This window comes from Oryza sativa, chromosome 6 (assembly GCF_034140825.1).
Source record: "Oryza sativa Japonica Group chromosome 6, ASM3414082v1".
Taxonomy (NCBI): domain Eukaryota; kingdom Viridiplantae; phylum Streptophyta; class Magnoliopsida; order Poales; family Poaceae; genus Oryza; species Oryza sativa.
Genome location: NC_089040.1, coordinates 7,280,900 through 7,301,835, shown reverse-complemented (window position 1 = coordinate 7,301,835; position 20,936 = coordinate 7,280,900). Strand labels below are relative to the sequence as shown.

Here is a 20,936-nt window from a genome sequence, read left to right as displayed (position 1 = left end):
TTTGAAATGGGAAAAATTTAAAAGGTTTTTAAAATAACTGAACTAGTAGATTCTACGAAAATCCAGTAAATTCTAAATTTTAGGGTTTTAAAGGAACCCTGATGAAGAAGAAATTCTAAAACCTCCCCAAAACCCCTGTGGCTCTGAACTCTGAAGTCAGCGAGGAAGGGAGAAGGCGGGAGTTCTCCATGGCTCCGAAGCGGAAGCCGCCGGCGAGGGCGGCGGCGGCGAAGTTGGACCCCGACGGCATGTTCCGCGGCGTCTCCGCCTTCGTCGTCCCCCACGCCGTCCAGTCTCGCCGCCTCGAGGTCGCGGCTCCACCGAGCAATCCATCCCAACCCCCACCAACTCTCTCTCCTGTGCTTAGGGTTTCCTGGCTTTCGTCGTCGGTGCAGGTGTGGAAGCAGAGGCTGGCGCAGATGGGGGGACGCGTCCAGGAGAAGCTCGCCGCCAAGGGCGGCGGCGGCGCGGTCACCCACGTCCTGGCCGCCGACGCCAAGGCGCTGCTCCGGGAGCTCGACGCCGCCTGGCTCCACCGCTTTCGCGGGGTAATCGGCTTGGCTCCCTAGCTTGAAACCCTAATCTCCTCTCGGCAAGCTTGGTGTGCCTTGCTACCATCTGCATTTTCACAGCCCAAATCTACTGCTAGTAGTAGTACTACATTGAGTTATAGAGATTTCATAACATGGAAAGATTTCTGCTAACATCAAGTGATTGTGTTTCTTTCTATAAGGACTGGATTTTTGTTGCAGAGAGATCTCGGCTAACATCAAGTGATTGTATTTACTACTATAAGAACTGATTTTTTTTTTGATTGCAGAGCGTGGTGTCATTCGAGTGGCTGGAGGAGTGCCTCAAATCCGGGGAGAGGCTACCGGAGCACAAGTTTGCTATCAACTACGAAGAGGAATTTAAGCCGAAGAAGGAAGGTGGTGCTGCAGGTTCAGGTGTGTTGCAGTCTGCAAAGAGGAGCAAAATATCATCAGACGGTCCTGAGAATCGGAAGGAAACTGCTGGGGGTAATCGAGAATCTCGAGATGCAATTGCACATCCAAATGAAGATTCGGATGTTGTAAAGGGGCCTAGCACGTGTACAAGTAGCCAAAGTGCCTCTGGAGATTCTAAGGAAACCATAGCTTCTCAAAATGCATTCAAAGCTGAGGTATAAGCATGGTCTTATAAATTATAGTACAAACTAACTGGGCTCTAAAGTCTGGGTTATGTTGTTTTGCTGCACTTATCCTCTTTGGTTTGCTCAAATTCGTACAAGCTCCATTCTGAACATATGTAAACAAAAAAGAGGAAACACTTTTTAGCTTCTCCTTTTTGTAATTAGCTTACTCTAAGCTCTAAGTTACATCTACACTGACTTCAACATGACTAGACTTGAGACTGTTTTTCTTCTGCTATAAAAATGTACGCAGTTGCCTTTATCTGTTCAAAAATGAAAACACTGCTGTAGCAACTTTAAGACCTTTGGTGGTCAGCTGTATATCTATTTTGCACCCTCAATGGTGATATATTGCTCTGTACCATACAACATATAACTCCTGAACCCTGAGGATTTATATTTCCTAGTGTTGATTCATTGCTTATATAACTAGGAAGCCTCTTCTGGAGAATCCTCAACGTATGCTCCTCCAGACTTGAACAGGAACATAACTGAGATTTTTGGAAAGCTGATCAATATATATAGAGGTAAGGACATTGTACAGAAATCTTCTCATTCTTCTTATTCATTGTATTAACATTTCATATACTTTCTCTACAAATAACATTTCCTTCCCTTTCACTTGAAGCCCTGGGAGATGACCGAAGATCATTTAGCTATTACAAGGCTATTCCAGTGATTGAGAAATTGCCATTCAAAATAGAAAGCGCTGATCAAGTTAAAGACCTCCCTGCTATTGGGAAATCATTGAAAGACCATGTATGTTAATCCTTTTCTACCATTAATTCATATTAATTGGTGATTTACAAGTCAACATATATATTTTTGGCCTTTGTACAAGTTCATGATTCTATTTTTTTATCCACTATGGTCTATGGGTGATGTAGTAACTGTGTCATAACTCTGTTTTCTTAAAAATATGTTGGTCTTCTATTTTGTTTTGCTGTTGAGGGCTGAAAATTTATTCACACCTTCATTGAGCAAACAGGTTCTAAAAGTACCACAGAAGTTCCAAGGAAAATATGAATTCATACATTCATCGTTCTACATGTAATATCTCAGGTGTTTGATTGTCTAACTACCCTTGTATATGCAGATTAATGAGATAGTAAATACAGGAAAGCTTTCCAAGCTAGAGCACTTTGAGAATGATGAGAAGGTAACTTGGTTTTCAGTGAACAGGAGTAGCTCTTAAGCATTATCCAGCCATACTCCCTGATATTTACTGATTTGCATATCACCTTAAAGGTTCGAACTGTCAGCCTATTTGGCGAAGTTTGGGGTGTTGGTCCTGCAACTGCTCTCAAGTTATATGATAAAGGACATCGTACACTGGATGACCTTCAAAAAGACGATTCACTTACAAGTGCTCAGAGGATTGGCCTGAAGTTCTTTGACGATATCAAACAAAGAATACCCCGACATGAGGTATGTATTCTGTAAGCCCATTGAATTGTTTTCTTTTCCTATTATTACTAGCTATTCGAAGTACAATCTAACATTACACGTATTTTACTCTCCTGTTATCTAGGTTAGTGAGATGGAGAAGCTTTTGCAAGAAGTTGGGACTGATATCTTGCCTGGGGTAAGTTCCATATAGTATTTAAAGGAACCATTTGTCTCCATTACATATAACTACACAAGCCATTCAAAAACTAATACTGAAGCATCAGTTCCATGTTCAATTTGTCTCAACATATGCGGTGGTTATTGTTTCCTGTAGCAGCTAGTTGCTTACACCTATTTTTTGTAGTTCCCTATTAGTCTGAACCTGACTACTTATTTTGTTTGGAGAACTAGATGGGTTGGTTCATCACCATTCCTCCAGTCATCCTCTGAAAGTACACATCCAGTACAAAAATGAGGAATGGGGTCATCCTATCGAGATCCTAGGCCGATTTGATTCTTGAAAACAAATAGCTCATATATTTAAGATTTTAGTAGAACAATAATTTCCCTTAAGTGATTATTGGGTTGTTATACATGATCTTTTTTATTTGGAGGTGATAATTGTATGTGGGGGATCATACAGACGTGGAAAATCTTCTTGTGGTGACATGGATATTATTATCACTCATCCTGATGGTGAAAGGTATACTTCAAAACTTTCAAAAATTGTTGGTTATTGAGTATGCCACGTGATTTTTATTTAAGTATGATGAGAAATTACCCATCTGCTGTGCGTTCAGTGTATTCTATTGAATTCAACACTGAACCTTGGCACCACACCAAACAGCCATTTAGTTATTTTACAGTCATGGAAAGTTATTTTCTGGCAACTTGTAGGTTTGGTTTATCAATTTGTCATCTATCATAAGCATAATTATTCATTATGACCAAGTTTCTATTATGCGGTCTGCACACAACACATTTTTATATAAGAACATCAATGATTAATCATCTGGACATTGTAAAAGGGACCATACATTTTTCTCCAGTCATGTAGGCTTTTTACCAAAATTTGTTCAGCGCTTGAAGGGCATCAATTTTTTGAGGGAGGATCTTATTTTCAGCATACACAGCATTGAGGTAAGTTCTTGGCCACTACTTTCAGAGATTTTGAGAAGAGTGATTATAAACAAATGGGAAAGATCACATTTGGTCCCTCCACTTCTGCTTGGATTTAATTTATACTCTGAACATCAATACCGCTTAGAGCACATGTTTCAACCATAAAAACTGTTCAAATAACATCCCGAGTATATTTTTTATGGTGATTTTGGGTGACAAGGTATCCTATTTACTTATGGGTTGATATGCTTTAATAATTTACCAAAGAAAATTTTTGTTCTGGTTTTTTCCCCAAATGAGGTGGTGTGGATACCATGATTGAAAAGGCAGCCACGTAATCCAGAAACACTCAAGAACTTCTATGAATGTAATTTACACTGCTTTGATAGTCAATGGATGAAAGCAAAACAATATTAAAGTTCTGGATGTAAGCTAGAATGCTAGATCCGAGCAAGAGTTAAAGGACCAAAAGTGGACTTTTTCCTAAACAAATTGAGAAAAAAAAAGATAAGATCATATAAAAGTGGGCTAAATGTTCATATTTCAAAGTGCTATCACACAATATTGGTTTTGTAGCTATTAAGAATATATTTTATGAGAAAGAATGAATGATCAGTTTTTAATCTTGAAGGCTTTTTAAGATCAAAATATATCTTATAAAAATCGATGGAAGTAGTACCTTTTTAACATCTTGAGAAATTGTGTAAGAAGATTTGAACGAACTGGCATTGCTCATCTCAATGCAGGGAACTGATTGTGGAGTTGACACATATTTTGGTCTTTGCACATATCCTGGGCGTGAGCTGCGCCATCGCATCGACCTCAAGGTATAATATTATTCCAGCAGGAGTAATTTGGTTCATGTCATCTTCATTTGACAGGATTTGTTTCTTATTGATTAAAACTAAACAAATTTCAATGTTCCTTTTGCTGTTTGCATCTCCAGTGTCTTCAATAGTCTTGGTCTTATGTTCGTGACACATCAACAAAGCACTGCTTTGTTCTTTGTCCTTTTATTTATGGCATTGGCATGAATGTGATTATAAACTTACAATCCTTCATCTTGGTAAATAAAACAACATTTATAGTGATTTCCCCATCGACTATGCCATGCAATATATGCTGCATAACATTCATGTACCAACTCATGCTGATAAAATGGTGACAATTCGATGTTAGAAGGTATACCCAAGGAACAGACATGCATTTGGGCTGCTTGCTTGGACTGGCAATGATGTTCTGAATCGACGGTATGCATTTGAGCTCTTTAGTCATACACGTTATCATGATCAGGAATGCAAGACCACAGCTTTTTTTTACAAGTTTCGTAATTGAAACATGCAGATTAAGAATACTAGCAGATTCCAAAGGCTACATTCTTGACGACACTGGTTTGTATCTTGCTACACCGGGCAGTGGTGGAAAGCGTGTATGTACATGTGATTTTTCATTCCAAATCCATACAAGTTGTTTGCTTTGCTCCATTCATTGTGAGTTTTTGCAGGGGGGAAGATCAGATGCTATAATTAATTGTGACACCGAGAAGGATGTGTTCGATACACTTGGATTCCCCTGGTTGGAACCTCACGAACGTAATCTCTAGCCTTTGTCGAAACCCTTCTGTAGAAAATGCAGTTTGCTAGAGCTATATACCTTTTGTATTTCCCCTACTTTCTATTGCCAGTAGGCTGGCTGTTTCCAAACCTGTCTGTAGAAATTAGGAAAAATGTAGATGTAGTTTGCTAGATTTTTATAGTTTTGTTTTCTCGTACTGCAGAAAAGCAGAGTTGTTTTTGTCTTTGACACTTGCCGCAATGGTCAAACTCTCTTTTGCTGGCATGTACTAACTGCAGACAACAGTATATATATAACTCTGTTGTAAATCCATTTCTTATGACCTCTCAGACATCACAATGGTTTGCAAAGATCATAAGCAGAGTTTGCACCGCAGTTGTGTCTATTTTTCAGTCAAATCAAGATTATTTCTAAATTCAACAATGCAAGGCCTCACAAACTATCAAGCAACCATGCATGATAACACAACGGCAAAAAAAGAAGTGATGTTAAACCATATCCCATCGGGGCAACAATGAACACAAAACATACAAGAATTCAGGCATAATGTGGTTCATCTTGAATGTTCTTGTGAAATTTGACAGGTCAAAAGGCATTTCTTAACCTGTTACACTGAGATAATAATCACAATCCTAAAACTCTCCTTTCTCTTGACATTGCCTATCCAAGTTCCGCATGCAGACTAATGATAATGCTGCATCCCGGACACTAGTAGTGGTGTCAAATTTGTAGGCATAAACACTCAAAAGTCAAGAAAACCCTTTAGTCCATAAGTAGTACCCTACATGGATGTGATCATGTGAAGATTATTTACATCTCTCTGTGCCTAAACCTACAACTGGAACTAAGAAGTGGAACTAGGGCAGCAAAAACTGTGATCATCAGAAGCTATTGCTGGGACCACCTCCAAGCATCTCCTCCCTGTCGATGAAGCGCTCAAGAAGCTCCTTGTTCTTGGTAACGATGCATTCATCATCCTTGCCAAACCAATCGTAGCGATTCTTTGCAATGTAATCGTAGATTGCATCCCGCAGTGGGGCGGGGATGATCAGCAGGGAGCTCAAAGCTGAGTAGGGAAGAGGCAGGTACGATGCAACTTTCAAAGCAGCTGCAACCAAAACATGGAAGATTTAGTACCCTGATTACCACAGGAAATAAGGGTGGGCAAATATGACATGATTAAACAGCAAAAAGTACATAAAGAATTGCTGTTTATTTTTTTTCCCTAAATGAGTATCATTAAAAGGATCCTTCAGTTAGTACTTTCGATCTTCCAGTTAGTGCTGCTATATGGACAGTACAACCATATCTATAATCTATGTATTCTGCCAGATTAATTGGTGTCTCAGGGAATGATTGAGCTACATTATGAAAGGAACTGTGGCCTCTAGAAATTTGTACTTTTTTGCAGGAGCACAGCAATGGCTATCATTGCAATAACTTGGTTGAACAAATGCATGATCCAAAAAAAAAATACTAGAGTGTAAAGCATGTTGCTCTCATGCATTACTGGTAAATAAGGGGGCACACCTATCTATCACAAACCTAGCAAATGTTGAATCCTGCATTTGACACAACTCATAAACACCAGAAAGAAGTTCAGAGGTGATCCCATTCAGAAAATCAAAGCCATAACCACAGACACTAGATGGTACTGAAAATCACCCAAAGCATTTATCAAGTGGCCTCTAAACTCCAATGCCCTCCATGATGGCATTCTTGCAGAAAATGACAAAGAAATCCACTGCATTTCCCAACGAATTTTGCCTCATGCCATGCAAAATTGCTACAAATTCAAACAAGGTATGCAAATCCAGCGAGTACAGGGTACTAACTATCACTCACTGGTATCCATCCACCAATGGTTGCAAATTTTTCTACCACTCTTAGATCCCCAGCATTGCTAATCTACTAGTCCGTTGATACAGAGCAAGTTTAATAGTATAGCCCACTACTAGCTCTAAATCATCTATAGCCAATGTAATAGCCAATTCATACAATAGTTGCTTATTACACTATTAATATCTGGTCCCACCTGTCATACACACATTACGTTTTGGAGTTCGTGCTGTAGCTGGTTACAGATCTATAGCCCGCTGTTCTTCTCTATCTTCATTTATCTCTTTAAAATATATTTATAGCTGGCATATAGTATGCTATTGTACCTGCTCTAACAAGTAGCCAACATGTTCTTGGAAAGATCACAACATTGCCCCGATTTCCGAATCATCAGAGATGCAATGCTAACCTGTGGATCCCTCGTAGTAGGCCTCAGGCCCCTCGATGAAGAGGACTCGCCGCAGCACGTCCTCCCTGTCCATCCCGACCAGTCTCAGGTACGGCTCCGCGGCCTTGGACTGCACGCAGCAGAACCTGATCTTGGCGTGCTTGTCCGCCTTGATCACCCACTTCACCCCTGCAATGCAAAGCCCCAAACCGCATTTCGATCACAACCAAATGCCCCCAATTCGTCGCCGATTCGAGGTAGAAATGAGTCCCCCCACAATTGGGGGCCTGTACATGTGCTCACCGCGGTGGCAGAGGTGGCAGACGCCGTCGTAGATGAGCACGCGCGGCTGCAGGACGGTGGGCGCAGTGGCCGCGATGGAGACGGTGGCGGCGGCGGAGGCGGAGGACGCGGTGCGCGGCGGGGGCTCCTCGTCGCCGACGACGACGAGGTCGGCGGCCGCGCGGGGCGCGTAGCCGCGGAGGCCCGCGGCAGCGAGGAGGGGGCGGACGCGGCCGGCGAGGGTTCGGGTGAGCATTCTCTCTCTCTCTCCGCCGGCGGCGGCGGCGCGGCGAGGCGGTGGTTCTACACACAACACGCGGGTGTTGGTTTCCTTTTGCTTGACCGCTCACTCTCTCCAATTTATTTTGGACATTAAAAGGGCCTTCTGGCTTGGAGGGTAAGTAAAAAAAAAGTTTTATTTTTCCATTTGTGCTTGTGTAGTTGCCAAAGATTATGTGTGCTTATTTTTAAAGAATTATGCTCATCTGCAAAAAAAATGGTGCATTTTAATTAAACCCTAATAAAATTGATTTGCTATTACAACAACTATAAAAAAGGGGTTCAATTTACTCCATCACGGTATTTTCTCTCCATATGTAAGTTGTATTTCACACTGAAATTTGATTGGATGATAGATGGGTAACAATTTACAACTTATGTCTTATTATCCTTTTAGAATATTTTTTATAGGTGTTTACATAGGTTGGAAATACCTAAGATTAATTTTGAACTTTGAGATTTTAAAGTTCAAGTAAACGATCATGAAAAAAGTTGCAAATATTATTTGAACTTTGATAGTGGTGTCTCTATGGTTTAAAAAATTTCAGGTATAAAGAGAAAGAAAAAGAAGAAAAAAATGCTATTAGTGAGTACAGTGAATCATTTTCAATAGTTTAGAGACAAAATGAACCAAAAAGTACTTAGGGGTAAATTAGAAAAATATTTTAGTGGTTAAGTGATCCAAATGAAATACTTCGAGCGAGTAAGATTGATTTTTTCTCCTTTTTGTTTTCCAAAATAGATATCATAACCAATTTAGTGGGATTTTCCTTGGTCTTACCACTCGGCCCTGCACCTTTAGAATTCTAAAAGGCACATTTTTTTTTGTCAAAATTTGAATAATAAAACTTAATTTTAGAGTTAATTTAAAGATTTTTCATCGTATTTTTTAAACATTAACGTTTAAGTTGTTATTAGTTTTAACCGTAAATTATTTTTAATCGATAATATGTTGTTTGGCGCATTATCCGTAATTGGCCAACCGATGAAAGCCTGAGAATGAAAGTATATACTAACATTTATATTAAAATTATTTTTCATTGCTTTCATCACTAATGCTTCGTTCGTTTTTTATTAACTTTTGCAACTCCATTCACCGTGAGCATGCTTTCTAAACATCAATTGAATGGTGCTTTTTTTTACAGAATTATTTTATATATAAGTTTTTTTAAATAATTCAAATAAAACCATTTTTTTAATTTTGTAATAGTTAAAACTTAATTAATCACTACTCCCTCTGTTTCATATTATAAGTCGCTTTTGATTTATTTTCTCATTTCGTAAGTTTAACCAAGTTTATAGAAAAATATAGTAATATTTTCAACCCAAAAGTTTTATATGATCACAATATATTTACATTCAATGTTACATTTATTGAAAGTAAATTTAAAGTTATAGATATTGTTAATTTTTTTTGAACCTAAAAAAGTTTAATTATACAAAAGACAAATCAACTTATAATACGAAACGAAAGTAGCTAATAACATGTCTCAGTTTCATGTGCAAGAAAACAGCTCAGTACAACCGAGTATATGTCCCTTTTCAAGTCACATTCAAAATATTGTAAAATATTGGGGATTCTAAAAAGTTAAAAGGCAGTTCAGATTGTAATCAAATTAAACCTTATCAAATTTTGTCATTGGCAACTTAGTAATATTGCCAAGTTTTAACATGATTTCTTATGTATTTATTAAAGTTTGGAACTCCCTCCGTCCCATTTTATGTGCAACCATGATTTTCCGCGCTCAACTTTGACCGTCCGTTTTATTTGATTTTTTTTCAAAAAAATTTTAAAACATAAGTCACGAGTAAAGTACTATTTATGTTTTATTATCACATAACAACAAAAATACTAATTATAAAAAAATTCAAATAAGACGGACAATCAAGTTTGTGCGGGGAAACTTATGGTTACATTTAAAATGGGACGGAAGGAGTAAAAACTAAGGGCTTATTTGGTTCTCTACCCTACCTATTTATTGGTAGTGCCAAAATCTAGGCAAATTTTGGCACTACCAATTTTTTGGTAGGGAAAAGTTAATTAGACTACTTTTGGTTTAATACCAATATGGAGCCAAATTTTAGTAGTATGGTGAAGAATATTCTAGAATATGTCCAAATTGAGTATGGGCACTATCAATTGTTTGGCTTCAAACCAAACTAGCATATTTACTATTTAAATTACCAAAATTTTGGTAGGGCACAGTTTTAGCTTCAATCCAAAACGGTCCTAAATAGATGCACATCTTTAACGACATTTCTTAAAAAAAATTGGTATAGTTTAAAATGACATCAATCTGAACAATCCATAGAAACATCACTAGCCTAATGCTGTATAGAGACCATGATCCATGGAGTAGTTTTTTCTGAAAAAAAAATGTTTTTTTCATTTTTTTATCACATCTCCTTCCAGATTTTGTTCCTTTCCAAACGGTGAAACGGTAGAACCCAAAACCTCAACTCCAGGAGCTTCCAGCTCCAGCTCACCCCTCCTCTTTCACGATAAGAGGCACCCAGACGAACACCTAAGCTACGCGCGCGATGCTCCCATGGGCGCCGCCGCCGGCGACGGCGGCCACCACCTCCCCGGCCTCGTCGGCTCCGCTCCTCCGCGCCATGCCCCGGCGCGCGCGCTCTCCGCGCCTCCCACCGCCCCCGCACCACCCTTCCCCTCCTCCGCCGCCGCTTCTCTCGGTTGGCCCCGGGGCGGCGCCGCGCGCCGCGCGCCCTTCCCACGGCGACGTGTTCTGGGAGGAGCCGGACGACGGCGGCTCCGGGAGCGACGACGAGGATGGGGATGGGGCAGAGGCCGAGGCCGAGCGGCAGGAGGCCACCGGGCGGAGGAGCAGCTTCTCCTCGTTCCCTTCCCCCTCGCTGTTCTCCAGGCTCGGCGCCGCGCGGCGGCAAGAGCAGCGAGAAGAAGAGGAGCTTCGAGGAGGTATTGGTTCATCTGCTGCATGCGCTAGACAAATCAAATTTTCTTTTTTCATTTTTCAGTTTCTTGATCAGCTGAATTGAAATGCTTCATGTTCTACACTTAATTCTGTCGAATTTTTCTGTCTAGAAATCGAGCTTCTCTTGACGCCTGAAGAAATGGCTATCCTGGATCAGAACGAGACCCCGGATATCACCAAAATATCATCAGTAAGTGTCACTCTGTAAATGTCTGACAGATATTATATTTTGGTGTGTCATAAATTTGTTACATTGCTACAGAATCTTGATTAAGGAAATGTGCACACCATTGATATTTTAACTGTTCCCAATTCCTGAAATTGGACTGTTTTGTGCAGCCGAAATGGCATCCACTTCATAGTTACGCATTGGCGCTGCAGATACCTCTCATGGACAGCCTGCTCGATAGTGGTGTCGATATCAATTTACTTGACAAAGTATGTTCTTTCTACATAACATGTTGAGGAAGCATGTTTCATGCTCATGATTTTCTATTTTGGTGCCTGTGAAAAACCCCATCTTGGATTATGCCTGTGAAAAGCTTTTGCGCATTCACGAAAAAGAAAACCGTGTTAATTTTGGGAGTGCTGATGATACAGGATGGTTTCACCCCACTTCACAAGGCTGTCATAGGCAAAAAGGAGGCCGTCATTAGCCATCTCCTGCGAAGAGGGGCAAATCCTCATGTCAGAGATAGGGTAACCTTGCAAGGCTGCAATCTCTTTCTATGAATTATGTGTTCCATAATAACATTAGTATGTGGAATATAGTAAACTTTGTGATGTTAGCGCCTATCACATTGATCTGGTTTCTCTCTCTAGCAACATAAGTACATAACAATTTCCACTCCAGTTTGAGATATTTTTTATGTCATGTTGGCCCTTGAATTAAATCTGTCTGATTTGCAGGATGGAGCCACACCATTACATTATGCAGTTCAAGTTGGTGCCCTGCAAACTGTGAAGTTACTGATTAAGAATAGGGTTGATGTCAATGTTGCTGATAATGTAATGTGCTATGGTGCTTTTTTTTTTCTTATTAGTTCAACCCTTTTCAGTGCCATTGATTTTTCTTTTATTTTGTCTCGTTTCATGCAGGATGGCTGGACACCGTTGCATTTAGCTATACAGAGTAGAAATAGAGATATAGCAAAGATATTGCTTGTCAATGGTGCAGATAAGACGAGAAGAACCAAGGTATGTTATGCCCCTATGGTTTACTGGGTTTTTTTTTCCGGAATTGCATTATCCCAAAAAATTAGACCTATAACAGCTGCCTCTTGTGCACTCAGAGCCTTGATTTTATTTGGCAAATTGGCATACATTTTCATGTCATTTTTAGCCGCTTCACAGAAATTGACTTCTATGGCATTGTCATCTCAAATGCTCGTATTTCCATGGACATCAGCTTTGTATTACAGTCTATAGGCCAATACTGCTTTCTGATCTCAGATTTGGTTACAGGATGGAAGGACTGCCTTGGATATAAGCTTGTGTTTTGGAAGAGATTTCAAGTCTTATGATTTGGCAAAGCTTGTCAAACTTGTTCCGGCAAATAGAAAAATGTGACTCAGCTCTGTCACAAGAATCAGAGAAAAAAAAAAGATTTAGATGTTAGCAACTGTTGATTTGGGTCATTCCTCCTATTGTTTTTAATGGGATGATTCCTCCAATTTGCTATAGTTGCTTGTTCAATCCATTTTTAGAACCTGTTTATTTTAGAGAAGTTGTCTAATCCTGATTCATGATCAACTTATGTAAAGGGGTTCGAAAAAGCTAATGCCACAATGGAAGAAATAGCCAAATTTAGATGATCTTTTTCTTATTTGCAAACCGAGGTTCCTCAGAGGCGTTATTTTAAACGTTTGATGTGTTACCGTTCGGCTATGTGAATACAAAGCTGGCTAAGCAAACAGGACACCTCCATAAAATGATCTCACTGAGATTGCATAACAGTCGTTTTGTAATTGGATTAATAAAAGAAGTAAGGATCACCACATACATAAGCGAGCGTTAATTATAAATATATTTTTTTCATATCGAAGCCAAGTTTTAAACCTCAGATGATTTCATTTGGCGTTTAGAAAGAGTTGAGAAATGCACCTGTCTAGGCAATGAAACAGAATGGGATTGCACATAAACCTCAAATTTTCTGAACATGCAATTATCACACGACTAGCTACAGTAAGGGCGCATGTTTCTACAGCTACAGATAAGACACATGTTTCTACAGTAATTCATGGGGTTTGGCAACATGTCACTGCAAACTTCCAAACAGAGCATGTAAGGTAGACAAACATTTCACACATCATTACTATGGTATGAGTAACTAGTACACCTTAAACAGCAAAATTCATGCAACATAAATTTGTAGAGATGACACAAAATCCATACAATAGGTGCAATGGCACTGCAGGCTAGTAAATTCAAGAGTTGCCTACTCTTGCAAGGAGATGCGTCTAAAGATGGCCTGGAAAGTCTGACCTCCATTTCTTGCAACCTTCTGACCTTCTTCAGTGGCGGTAGACAGTAGCTTGACAACTGGGTCTGCTTTTGTCTCTTCCTCTGGGATAGCTTCGAACAGCGGGTGTTTCTCCAGGCATGACCGCATCCATTCTCCGAGCTCCTCCACATCTGTGATTGTATATATGATTCCTCCCACTTCCATCACATAAGCATACTCATCTAGCAGCTGCATGCTGATCACCCTCCGCCGGTGGTTCTTCTCCTTGAAGTGAGGATCAGGGAACAGGAAGAACATTTTCGAAAGCTGAGCCTTCCTGAAATAGTTTGGAATGTATTTCATCGAATTGGTGCGCACGACAGATATGTTGTCGTACTTTCCCGGATTCGATGCTCTTAAAGCCAAAATCCGCTCTTTGACATACTCAGTCACCTGAAAAATATAGACAACGAAGAAAAAAATGAATCAAAAGTAAATACGTACTAGCTTTGAAAAGAAAAAACTTCCAGTTCTTTTGTTAAGTAGAAATACATGTCTATTGCATAATATAATACCATCACAAACTAAACTATGCAACTTTTGTCTAGTAGAAATCCATATTTACTATAGAATCTAAATTGGAAGGCAACCCAAATTCCCAATATTTGGTACACTAAACATTCATGAAGTAAAAGCCATGCGCGATCTAATCATTCTACAAAGGAAAGCTCAAATGGTCTCTATGAGTAATGTAACACTGAATTCTTCAGTGTCACCTTGTGCTGTTATCCATTCACACATGAATGTATCTCTACTGCCCAATCAAAGTTTAGGGGGAAATTCTAACAAACCTTGTCCCTGAGCTCCATGCCGATCATGAGGGTGTCCGGGAAGAGCGTAGAGAGGCCGACGAGCAGCCCGCCGAACCCACACCCAACGTCCGCGAAGCGGATCCGTGGCACCGCCGCGTCGCCCTGGCGGGCCTCGCCCTCGCCGGAGGGGAAGTACCGCGGGTAGTGCTGCGAGAGGTCTACCTCGTCGGGCGATATCGGGATCGGGAAGTGCGAGTCGCTGAGCGGGTTGCTGTGCGCGCGCGCCCGGTAGAACCGCTTCCGCGGGAGCTTCCCCTGCCCGCCACCGCCACCGCCGTTCGCGCCGTCGCCGCTCGCCATCGCGCCGCCGTCCCCGCCTGCAGCTGCTTCTTGGTCTGGGAGAGGCATTACGCCGAACACCCGGTGAGCATGTCACTCGACGCGAGCGGTGTTGTGGGAGAGGGAAGCGGGAGAGGGGTGGGGAGGGAGTACGAACCGGAGAGAGAGAGAGCCCTCGCGAGTCGGGAGAGCGGGGGATTCGCCGGACCGGTCGGCGGCGGCGGCGTCGTGGGCGGAAGCTGGCTTGGCAGCGAGTCTCGAGCCGCGCGGGTTAGGGCTTGGATGTTGGAGAGGGAAATGGAACGAGGCGGGGGAAATGGATTGGGCCGCGCGAGTTGGTTTAGGCCCTAAGCTGCAGCCCAGCAGCGACGAGATGGGCCAAGTGCCGCGAAGGCCCCGAGCACACCGGGTGTTCGGCGTAAGGAAAAAGTTCAGCTGAGGTCCCTTATGCCTTATCTTGTTATCGTTTTTAAAATTATTATCCCTGAATAGCAGATATAACACATCCCGAATTTTACAAAACCGGATCACATTGGATCCCGAGGCAGTATTGCTTCTGGTTTTGTACAAATAGGAAGTACTCCCTGTGTGTTTTTCTTGGTTTTGTCCTTTATCAAACTATGCAAATTTTACCAAATCTATTAAAACTGCGATAATATTACAATATCAAATTATTTTATTTAATTCTACCATTCAATATAATTTTTTAGAATATTTTTGTTTAGTAAACTTGATTAAACTTGATAATGTTTGATTTATGACAAAACCAGAACACCTGATATTTTAAAACGGAGATAGTATATCACTACGTTAGTCATCATAAATACGTCTGTAATGTCGCATGATTTTTTTATTATATCTTGGTTGATGTTAAAAGTGATAATCAGAATGAGTTTTGCAAGAGCACAAAAAAGTGGAATTGGTGAAAAATTGCGGCTGCATGCGAAGCTATATAGATGTAGCAGCATGCAAGTTGTCTACTTGTCTGCGTATAAATCTACCGCTTCAAATCAAATAATGATGCTCGTCATAGTATTATCATTTCTTCAGAAGAATATCTTCGGCTATTACTCCCTCCGTTTCTAAATATTTGGCACCATTAACTTTTTAGTACATATTTAACCATTCGTCTTATCTATATGTATACATATACGTACATTTAAAAATGAATCAAATGATAGGAAAAGAATTAATAATTACTAATTTTTTTTAATAAGATGAATAGTCAAACATATTTTAAAAAGTCAATAGCGTTAAATATTTAGAAACAACGGAGGGAGTATTATTCACAGGAGCATATCTCTGGCCACATATATTTCTTTACAGGCTTTAGCAGTGAAGATTAATGCATGGCTAGCTAGCTAGCTACTCCCTCCATCCATAAATATAAAGGATTTTGGTTGGATGTGATATATCATAATACAACGAATCTAGACAGGAGCGGTTGGATGTGACATATTCTAATACAGCTCCTGTCCAAATTCATTGTATCAGGATATGCCACATTCAAGCAAAATTGCTTATATTTAGAGAGAGACATAGGGAGTAGTTCGTTGGCTCTGCAGACTGCAGCAGTGTCAGCTCGTGATATACTCCTCCCCAGTGTGTTGAATATTGGGGCTGTCAGTAAAAACTTGAGCACAGAAAAGGGACCTTACTAAAAATGGAGCATACAACGGTAAAGTTCACCCGTTGTGGAAAGTTCCCAAACGTTGTTTCCATAGGAGTCGGGCCGTGTTTCAACACCGCTGATAATTCAAGTTTAGCCAGTCAATTTCGTCCTTTTAATAAAACCAGTAATCATGCACGTGCAATACATGTTCTTTCCATCATAACATGTTTCGACTAAATTTTACAATTTATCAGCATGAGCCCTTAAAAATATTGGCGGTTCATCTTGAGAAATAAAGCAACACTTCAATGTGTAAAAATACCCACTATTATACACTGGAATCCATGTAGCTAAGAAATAAATCTATTTAAACAGAAGTGAAACAAGCATCATTTCTATTTTCATGCAAACATAAATGAACAAACAACCAATTCGTGCACATAGGAATCCATGTAGAATATTAATTGAGAAAACACACTCATTCTTACAATCTAATTTGAAGAGGAGGTATATATTATAAATCCACACTCACATTATTATCCTTTCATCACAACAATACCATATAGATACACCCCCAAGTGTTGCACATAATTTTGTTAAAACTTGAGTGCCCCGGGCCATACCTGGAGGACCACCTCAACAAATCCACAATGGATTTAGCCATGCAGAATCGATCATCCAAAAACAAATTCCTAATACATGAATAAAGATAGGTCACAAGTTTTAGCTGAGAAAAATATCACACATATACAATTGTACAAATAAAAAGTTATATCTGCAATCGTACCAGCAGACCTGTAAAGGCACCTCAACTCTAATGCTAACATATTTGTTTCCATTTGGCAGTGGAACTGATCATCTGCACAGTCAGAAGAAAAAGAACATAACAGTAGATTTGTCAGGATCAATGGACGTGCAAAAATTCACCGTATAAATGTTCAATGGGTGAATTAACAATGAAAACTTTGATGTCAGGTCACAACTCTAGGATCCCACTTACAGAACAACCAAGATTTTTCAAGAAATTTATTTCTGCTTCAATCTGCAGTTTCCGTTTAACCAATCATGAGGCAAGTATGCCAAAATTTTAGTGGTTTTTCCTAACAATATTGCCTATAAACTATAATTACTTCACTAATCCTGAACCTATTTCGATAAAAGAAAACCTAGAAAATCCACTTTGCAGTTTGCACCACGTCGAGCATTCTCATTCTCATTGAAACAAAATAATAGATATTTTTGTGTCATTCCACCAATCATATAGATCATCTCCTCCAAAACTAATTTGTGAACTATGGGAATTTGTCCATACATATTTTAGATCATTAAAGCATCTGATAGTACATCACATTGTATTCCTAATTCTGTAAGCAAGATATTTGCACGCAGGATGTTTTTTTAGAGAAAAGGTCGAAGAACGACCCTGCTTATATAGAAAGCAAATTTGTCTTGCTGGGGATTCCAGCTTACATCAATGTGCATACATCGACCAAAAGAGGCCCCTCCGGCCTAGAGAAACAACCAATTTTTAGACAGCAGGGACAACACAAGACCCATAAGTGAAGATACAGCAGGCGCATCGATTCAAAAAGCTTTCCAAAACACCTCCACAAAGTAACAGACAGCAAAAAAAACTCTAACTAACCCACCCCAGTTCTGATATTTTGCAGTCCAGCACAGCATTCCTTCAGTCTTCTTGTCAGCAACTCCAGTTCATCAGTCTCCACACCTTTGAAAAGTGGTTTCCACTGCTTGTCTTTGCACTCAGGATGTTGATAAAATACAAATTAATTAGCCTCATTTTGTTGGTAAAGGGATGATGCGAGTACTATTGCAACTGCCTCCTAGCATCCTTTCCATTTTGTTTTCCTGGCCCTTTAGCTCATTTTCACTTCTAGAAAATTATAATTGGTACCCTTTATATTTAGTCTAAATCAAGACTAATTACCTCGTCTGAATAGAAGCCAAAGCATGTGTAGGCACCAATTGTTCATAATTTACTTTCCAACTTCCTTAAATCCTAATTAAAAAAAGTGATCATGATATACCGGTAATCACATGACCTGTAGCAGACAACGTGGTATGTTCAATTTATAAAAGAGCGTATGCTATAAAATTTATGTGTATTGCTCATGTATCAACCCAACGAATTCATTGTAATCTAGTAATTCAGGTTCAGATGAAAGATCAACATATTGGCTATTCACTTAATAAAATAGCATCAATATGAATACCAGGTATAGGTACATACCAAGAAAATGTTCAGGTTTGCTCTGTTATTCCAATTTCTTACAGATTTTCCTACAAAATTAAAAGAAACTGCAGTATTTAGCACCAAACACAGCCAATGATTATGCATTAAGGAAAAACTACATAATTTACAAATCTAACCTGAAGTAGTTAATGTAAATCTTCATTGGTCATGAGAGCAACATCATATTTCAAATAGCAAACACCATGTTCAAAACTATTATACATAAAAATATTGGTAATTGGTGCAGCCCACTAATTTTAGGATGATTTTTTAAAAAATTACCTCAACACAATTAGAAGAAGGATCGATGTAGACTATTGTAGGGTTTACGCAAATACATGGGGTGCTTGACTGCTCGATCCAGCGGTTGTGGCATGGCGGTTGTGGGTAGGATAATGGCATTGATGTTGTCTCGGTAGCGACCGGGGCGCAGTACAACGGAGTACTTGAATATGTTAAAATAGCTCTTCAATTTGGTGCTAATATAAACAGACTCATCAAAATTCCCCAAATCTACCTCTTGAAATGTTGATGCTTTCCCTTCCTTTTCAATCCATCTTCCCAATTCCCAAATCCACAAATCAGGTATTACAATTTGCAAATCACAAATAAGTATATGAGAAGAGAAAACAGGATCCCAAGCCCAGCTAGCAAATGCTGGCCGACTGATGCGGTCCTGTTTGCTGCTTACTAGGGAGGCAGCTGATTGCTCCTCGGCGCCCACCCACGTGCTGGCTTTCTGCCCGCACAACACAGTTGCATTGCGCTCTTGTGGCGCCGCCGCCTTGGCCTCTGGTAGTCAGGCCTCGGCCCACCACCACCGCCACCGCCTTTCGTAACGCATGCCGCCCGTGCCCGATCACCGGCGCCGCCTCCCTCAATCTCATACGCTCGCGGCGGTAGTGGCGGCTAGGGACGACCTCGGCTCCGGCGGGGACAGCGATGGAGGGCAGTGGCGGCTGGGGACAACCTCGGCTACGTCAGGGGGCAGCGGTGGAGTGCGGTGGCGGGTGGCGGTGGCTACGGCCGGGGGCGACCACGGCTCGGTCTTCGGTGGGGGTAGCTGTGGAGTGCGGCAACAGCGGCGACAGCCGGGGGAGACCTCGGTTCCGGCGGGGCAGCGATGGAGTGCGGCGGCGGCAACACGGCTGGGGACGACCTAGGCTTCGACAGGAGTAGTGGAGGAATGCGGCAGCAACGGGGACAAGCAAGGAGGAGCGAGGAGCGCGGAGGCGGAGTCTTCGCGCGAGCTAAAATCATGATGGATGGATAGGGTGAAATCACGGTCGCTGTGGGAAGGGTGAAATCGCCGGTGAACGGTGCGGATTAGGGATTAGGCGATGCGGATGCGGATGAACGGTAGGGATTGATTCGGGTGATTTGGCCTGTAGGATTGGAGGGGGACAACTCCTCCTTTTTATATTAGTATAGATATGATGTTGTAAGTTTAACCACCAGCCAAACAACGTTCTTTTGCTGAGTTGGGATCCTCTCCTGTAATGCATGTGCAGTAAGTGCCAATGACATGTGGGCCCGGTATAGGTGGGACCCACATGCATGTCAGTGACACGTACTGCAGGTGCAGTACAGCAGTGGATTTGCGTCCTCTTTTGCTAGGTTCTCAACTTCTGCACTCCATCGTTTTTAGCTTCCCGAGCTGTTAAACATATTTTGCAAAAATTTTCTATAGAAAAATTACTGTAAAAATTTATAATAATCTATTTTAAAAACTTTTATTTACTAGTACTTAATTAATCATGTACTAATTCATTACTCTATTTACGTGTCGGTGTGAAATGTTCCCAACACAGCCTGACGAACGACACATCATCCTCATCTCTAGGTAGCGCTAGCTGCGCCTCTCGCAGATTCACTACAAATGAAGACTTACCGGCACCGGCCGCGGGTTTTTTGTCATGGTTGTACAATGGCACTGCTTTTATCATCATGCTATGCACACTACTACATGAAAGATTTTTCTGGACGCCGAACCCTTTTGTTTCCAGGCGGACCATATGTGGAACCGCACAGGAAAATGGGGGGACCGGCGCTAGGCCATCGCTCACACAGAAAAATCAATTTTCATGTGCGGGCCACTTAACACATCCGCACGCGAAAATAACCTTATTTTCGTGTGCGGACGTGTTAAGTGGCCCGCACACGAAAATAGGTGCCCACCATTTAATCCGGCCGCGCGCCCATTCCTCCCTCTCCCATCTCCTCCCTCCTCCCATCTCCATCTCCCTCTCCCCCTCCTCCCAAGCTGCCCGGATCTGGCGGGCGGGAGCAGCGGGCTCGGCGACCGAGAGCGGCGTGCGCACGGCGGCGAGCTCGGCGGCGGCAGGCGACGACGATGGCAGTGGCGGCACCGGTCTCCCAGCGTCTGGATCCGTCGCCGGCGATCGCGGGGCGATGGCTGGATTATGGTTAGGGTTTTGGTTTTTTCTCTTTTTTTGATTTTTTATTTTACCGTGCGG

At 41.2% G+C, this 20,936-nt stretch overlaps 4 protein-coding genes across 6 annotated transcripts; 2 read left to right on the top strand and 2 right to left on the bottom strand.

The window, feature by feature from the left end:
* The first annotated feature begins 116 nt into the window (after positions 1-116).
* Positions 117-5,609, top strand: LOC4340604 (DNA polymerase lambda-like). Of its 2 annotated transcripts, none has more exons than NM_001421515.1 (14): positions 117-308; positions 396-548; positions 821-1,162; positions 1,605-1,698; positions 1,800-1,930; positions 2,268-2,330; positions 2,420-2,599; positions 2,703-2,756; positions 3,175-3,263; positions 3,610-3,700; positions 4,429-4,509; positions 4,865-4,932; positions 5,027-5,111; positions 5,187-5,609. In NM_001421515.1, the coding sequence occupies exons 1-14, from the start codon at positions 189-191 to the stop codon at positions 5,283-5,285; spliced, it is 1,650 nt and encodes a 549-aa protein (NP_001408444.1). In that variant the 5' UTR covers positions 117-188; the 3' UTR covers positions 5,286-5,609. The 2 variants fall into 2 exon arrangements, with proteins under 2 accessions (NP_001408444.1, XP_015643818.1); XM_015788332.3 differs by having other exon boundaries at positions 159-308; positions 4,862-4,932; positions 5,187-5,569.
* A 184-nt stretch (positions 5,610-5,793) lies between these two features.
* On the bottom strand, positions 5,794-8,114 carry LOC4340603 (uncharacterized). Its single transcript, XM_015788334.3, has 3 exons — positions 7,788-8,114; positions 7,506-7,673; positions 5,794-6,365 (listed from the first exon to the last, which is right to left on the bottom strand). Exons 1-3 carry the CDS (start codon positions 8,020-8,022, stop codon positions 6,139-6,141), a joined length of 630 nt encoding a protein of 209 aa, XP_015643820.1. The 5' UTR covers positions 8,023-8,114; the 3' UTR covers positions 5,794-6,138.
* A 2,416-nt stretch (positions 8,115-10,530) lies between these two features.
* On the top strand, positions 10,531-12,824 carry LOC4340602 (ankyrin repeat domain-containing protein EMB506, chloroplastic). Its single transcript, XM_015788328.3, has 7 exons — positions 10,531-10,983; positions 11,110-11,189; positions 11,339-11,437; positions 11,600-11,698; positions 11,909-12,007; positions 12,098-12,196; positions 12,464-12,824. The coding sequence occupies exons 1-7, from the start codon at positions 10,587-10,589 to the stop codon at positions 12,566-12,568; spliced, it is 978 nt and encodes a 325-aa protein (XP_015643814.1). The 5' UTR covers positions 10,531-10,586; the 3' UTR covers positions 12,569-12,824.
* Positions 12,825-13,238: 414 nt separating this feature from the next.
* On the bottom strand, positions 13,239-14,875 carry LOC4340601 (tRNA (guanine-N(7)-)-methyltransferase-like). 2 transcript variants are annotated; one of them, NM_001421514.1, is made up of 3 exons: positions 14,751-14,859; positions 14,294-14,649; positions 13,239-13,895 (listed from the first exon to the last, which is right to left on the bottom strand). In NM_001421514.1, exons 2-3 carry the CDS (start codon positions 14,612-14,614, stop codon positions 13,437-13,439), a joined length of 780 nt encoding a protein of 259 aa, NP_001408443.1. In that variant the 5' UTR covers positions 14,615-14,649; positions 14,751-14,859; the 3' UTR covers positions 13,239-13,436. The 2 variants fall into 2 exon arrangements, with proteins under 2 accessions (NP_001408443.1, NP_001408442.1); NM_001421513.1 differs by having other exon boundaries at positions 13,257-13,895; positions 14,294-14,875.
* Between the last annotated feature and the right edge of the window lie 6,061 nt (positions 14,876-20,936).

Coding starts and splice junctions, on each gene's coding strand:
- LOC4340604 (XM_015788332.3), top strand. CDS start 189: ATGGCTCCGAAGCGGAAGCCGCCGGCGAGGGCGGCGGCGGCGAAGTTG. Junction 549..820: donor GGCTCCACCGCTTTCGCGGG/GTAATCGGCTTG, acceptor TTTTGATTGCAG/AGCGTGGTGTCATTCGAGTG. Junction 1,699..1,799: donor GCTGATCAATATATATAGAG/GTAAGGACATTG, acceptor TTTCACTTGAAG/CCCTGGGAGATGACCGAAGA.
- LOC4340603 (XM_015788334.3), bottom strand. CDS start 8,022: ATGCTCACCCGAACCCTCGCCGGCCGCGTCCGCCCCCTCCTCGCTGCC. Junction 7,674..7,787: donor CTGCCACCTCTGCCACCGCG/GTGAGCACATGT, acceptor TTTGCATTGCAG/GGGTGAAGTGGGTGATCAAG. Junction 6,366..7,505: donor CTACTACGAGGGATCCACAG/GTTAGCATTGCA, acceptor TTTTGGTTGCAG/CTGCTTTGAAAGTTGCATCG.
- LOC4340602 (XM_015788328.3), top strand. CDS start 10,587: ATGCTCCCATGGGCGCCGCCGCCGGCGACGGCGGCCACCACCTCCCCG. Junction 10,984..11,109: donor AGAAGAGGAGCTTCGAGGAG/GTATTGGTTCAT, acceptor TTTTCTGTCTAG/AAATCGAGCTTCTCTTGACG. Junction 11,699..11,908: donor ATCCTCATGTCAGAGATAGG/GTAACCTTGCAA, acceptor TCTGATTTGCAG/GATGGAGCCACACCATTACA.
- LOC4340601 (NM_001421513.1), bottom strand. CDS start 14,662: ATGCCTCTCCCAGACCAAGAAGCAGCTGCAGGCGGGGACGGCGGCGCG. Junction 13,896..14,293: donor GCATGGAGCTCAGGGACAAG/GTTTGTTAGAAT, acceptor TATATTTTTCAG/GTGACTGAGTATGTCAAAGA.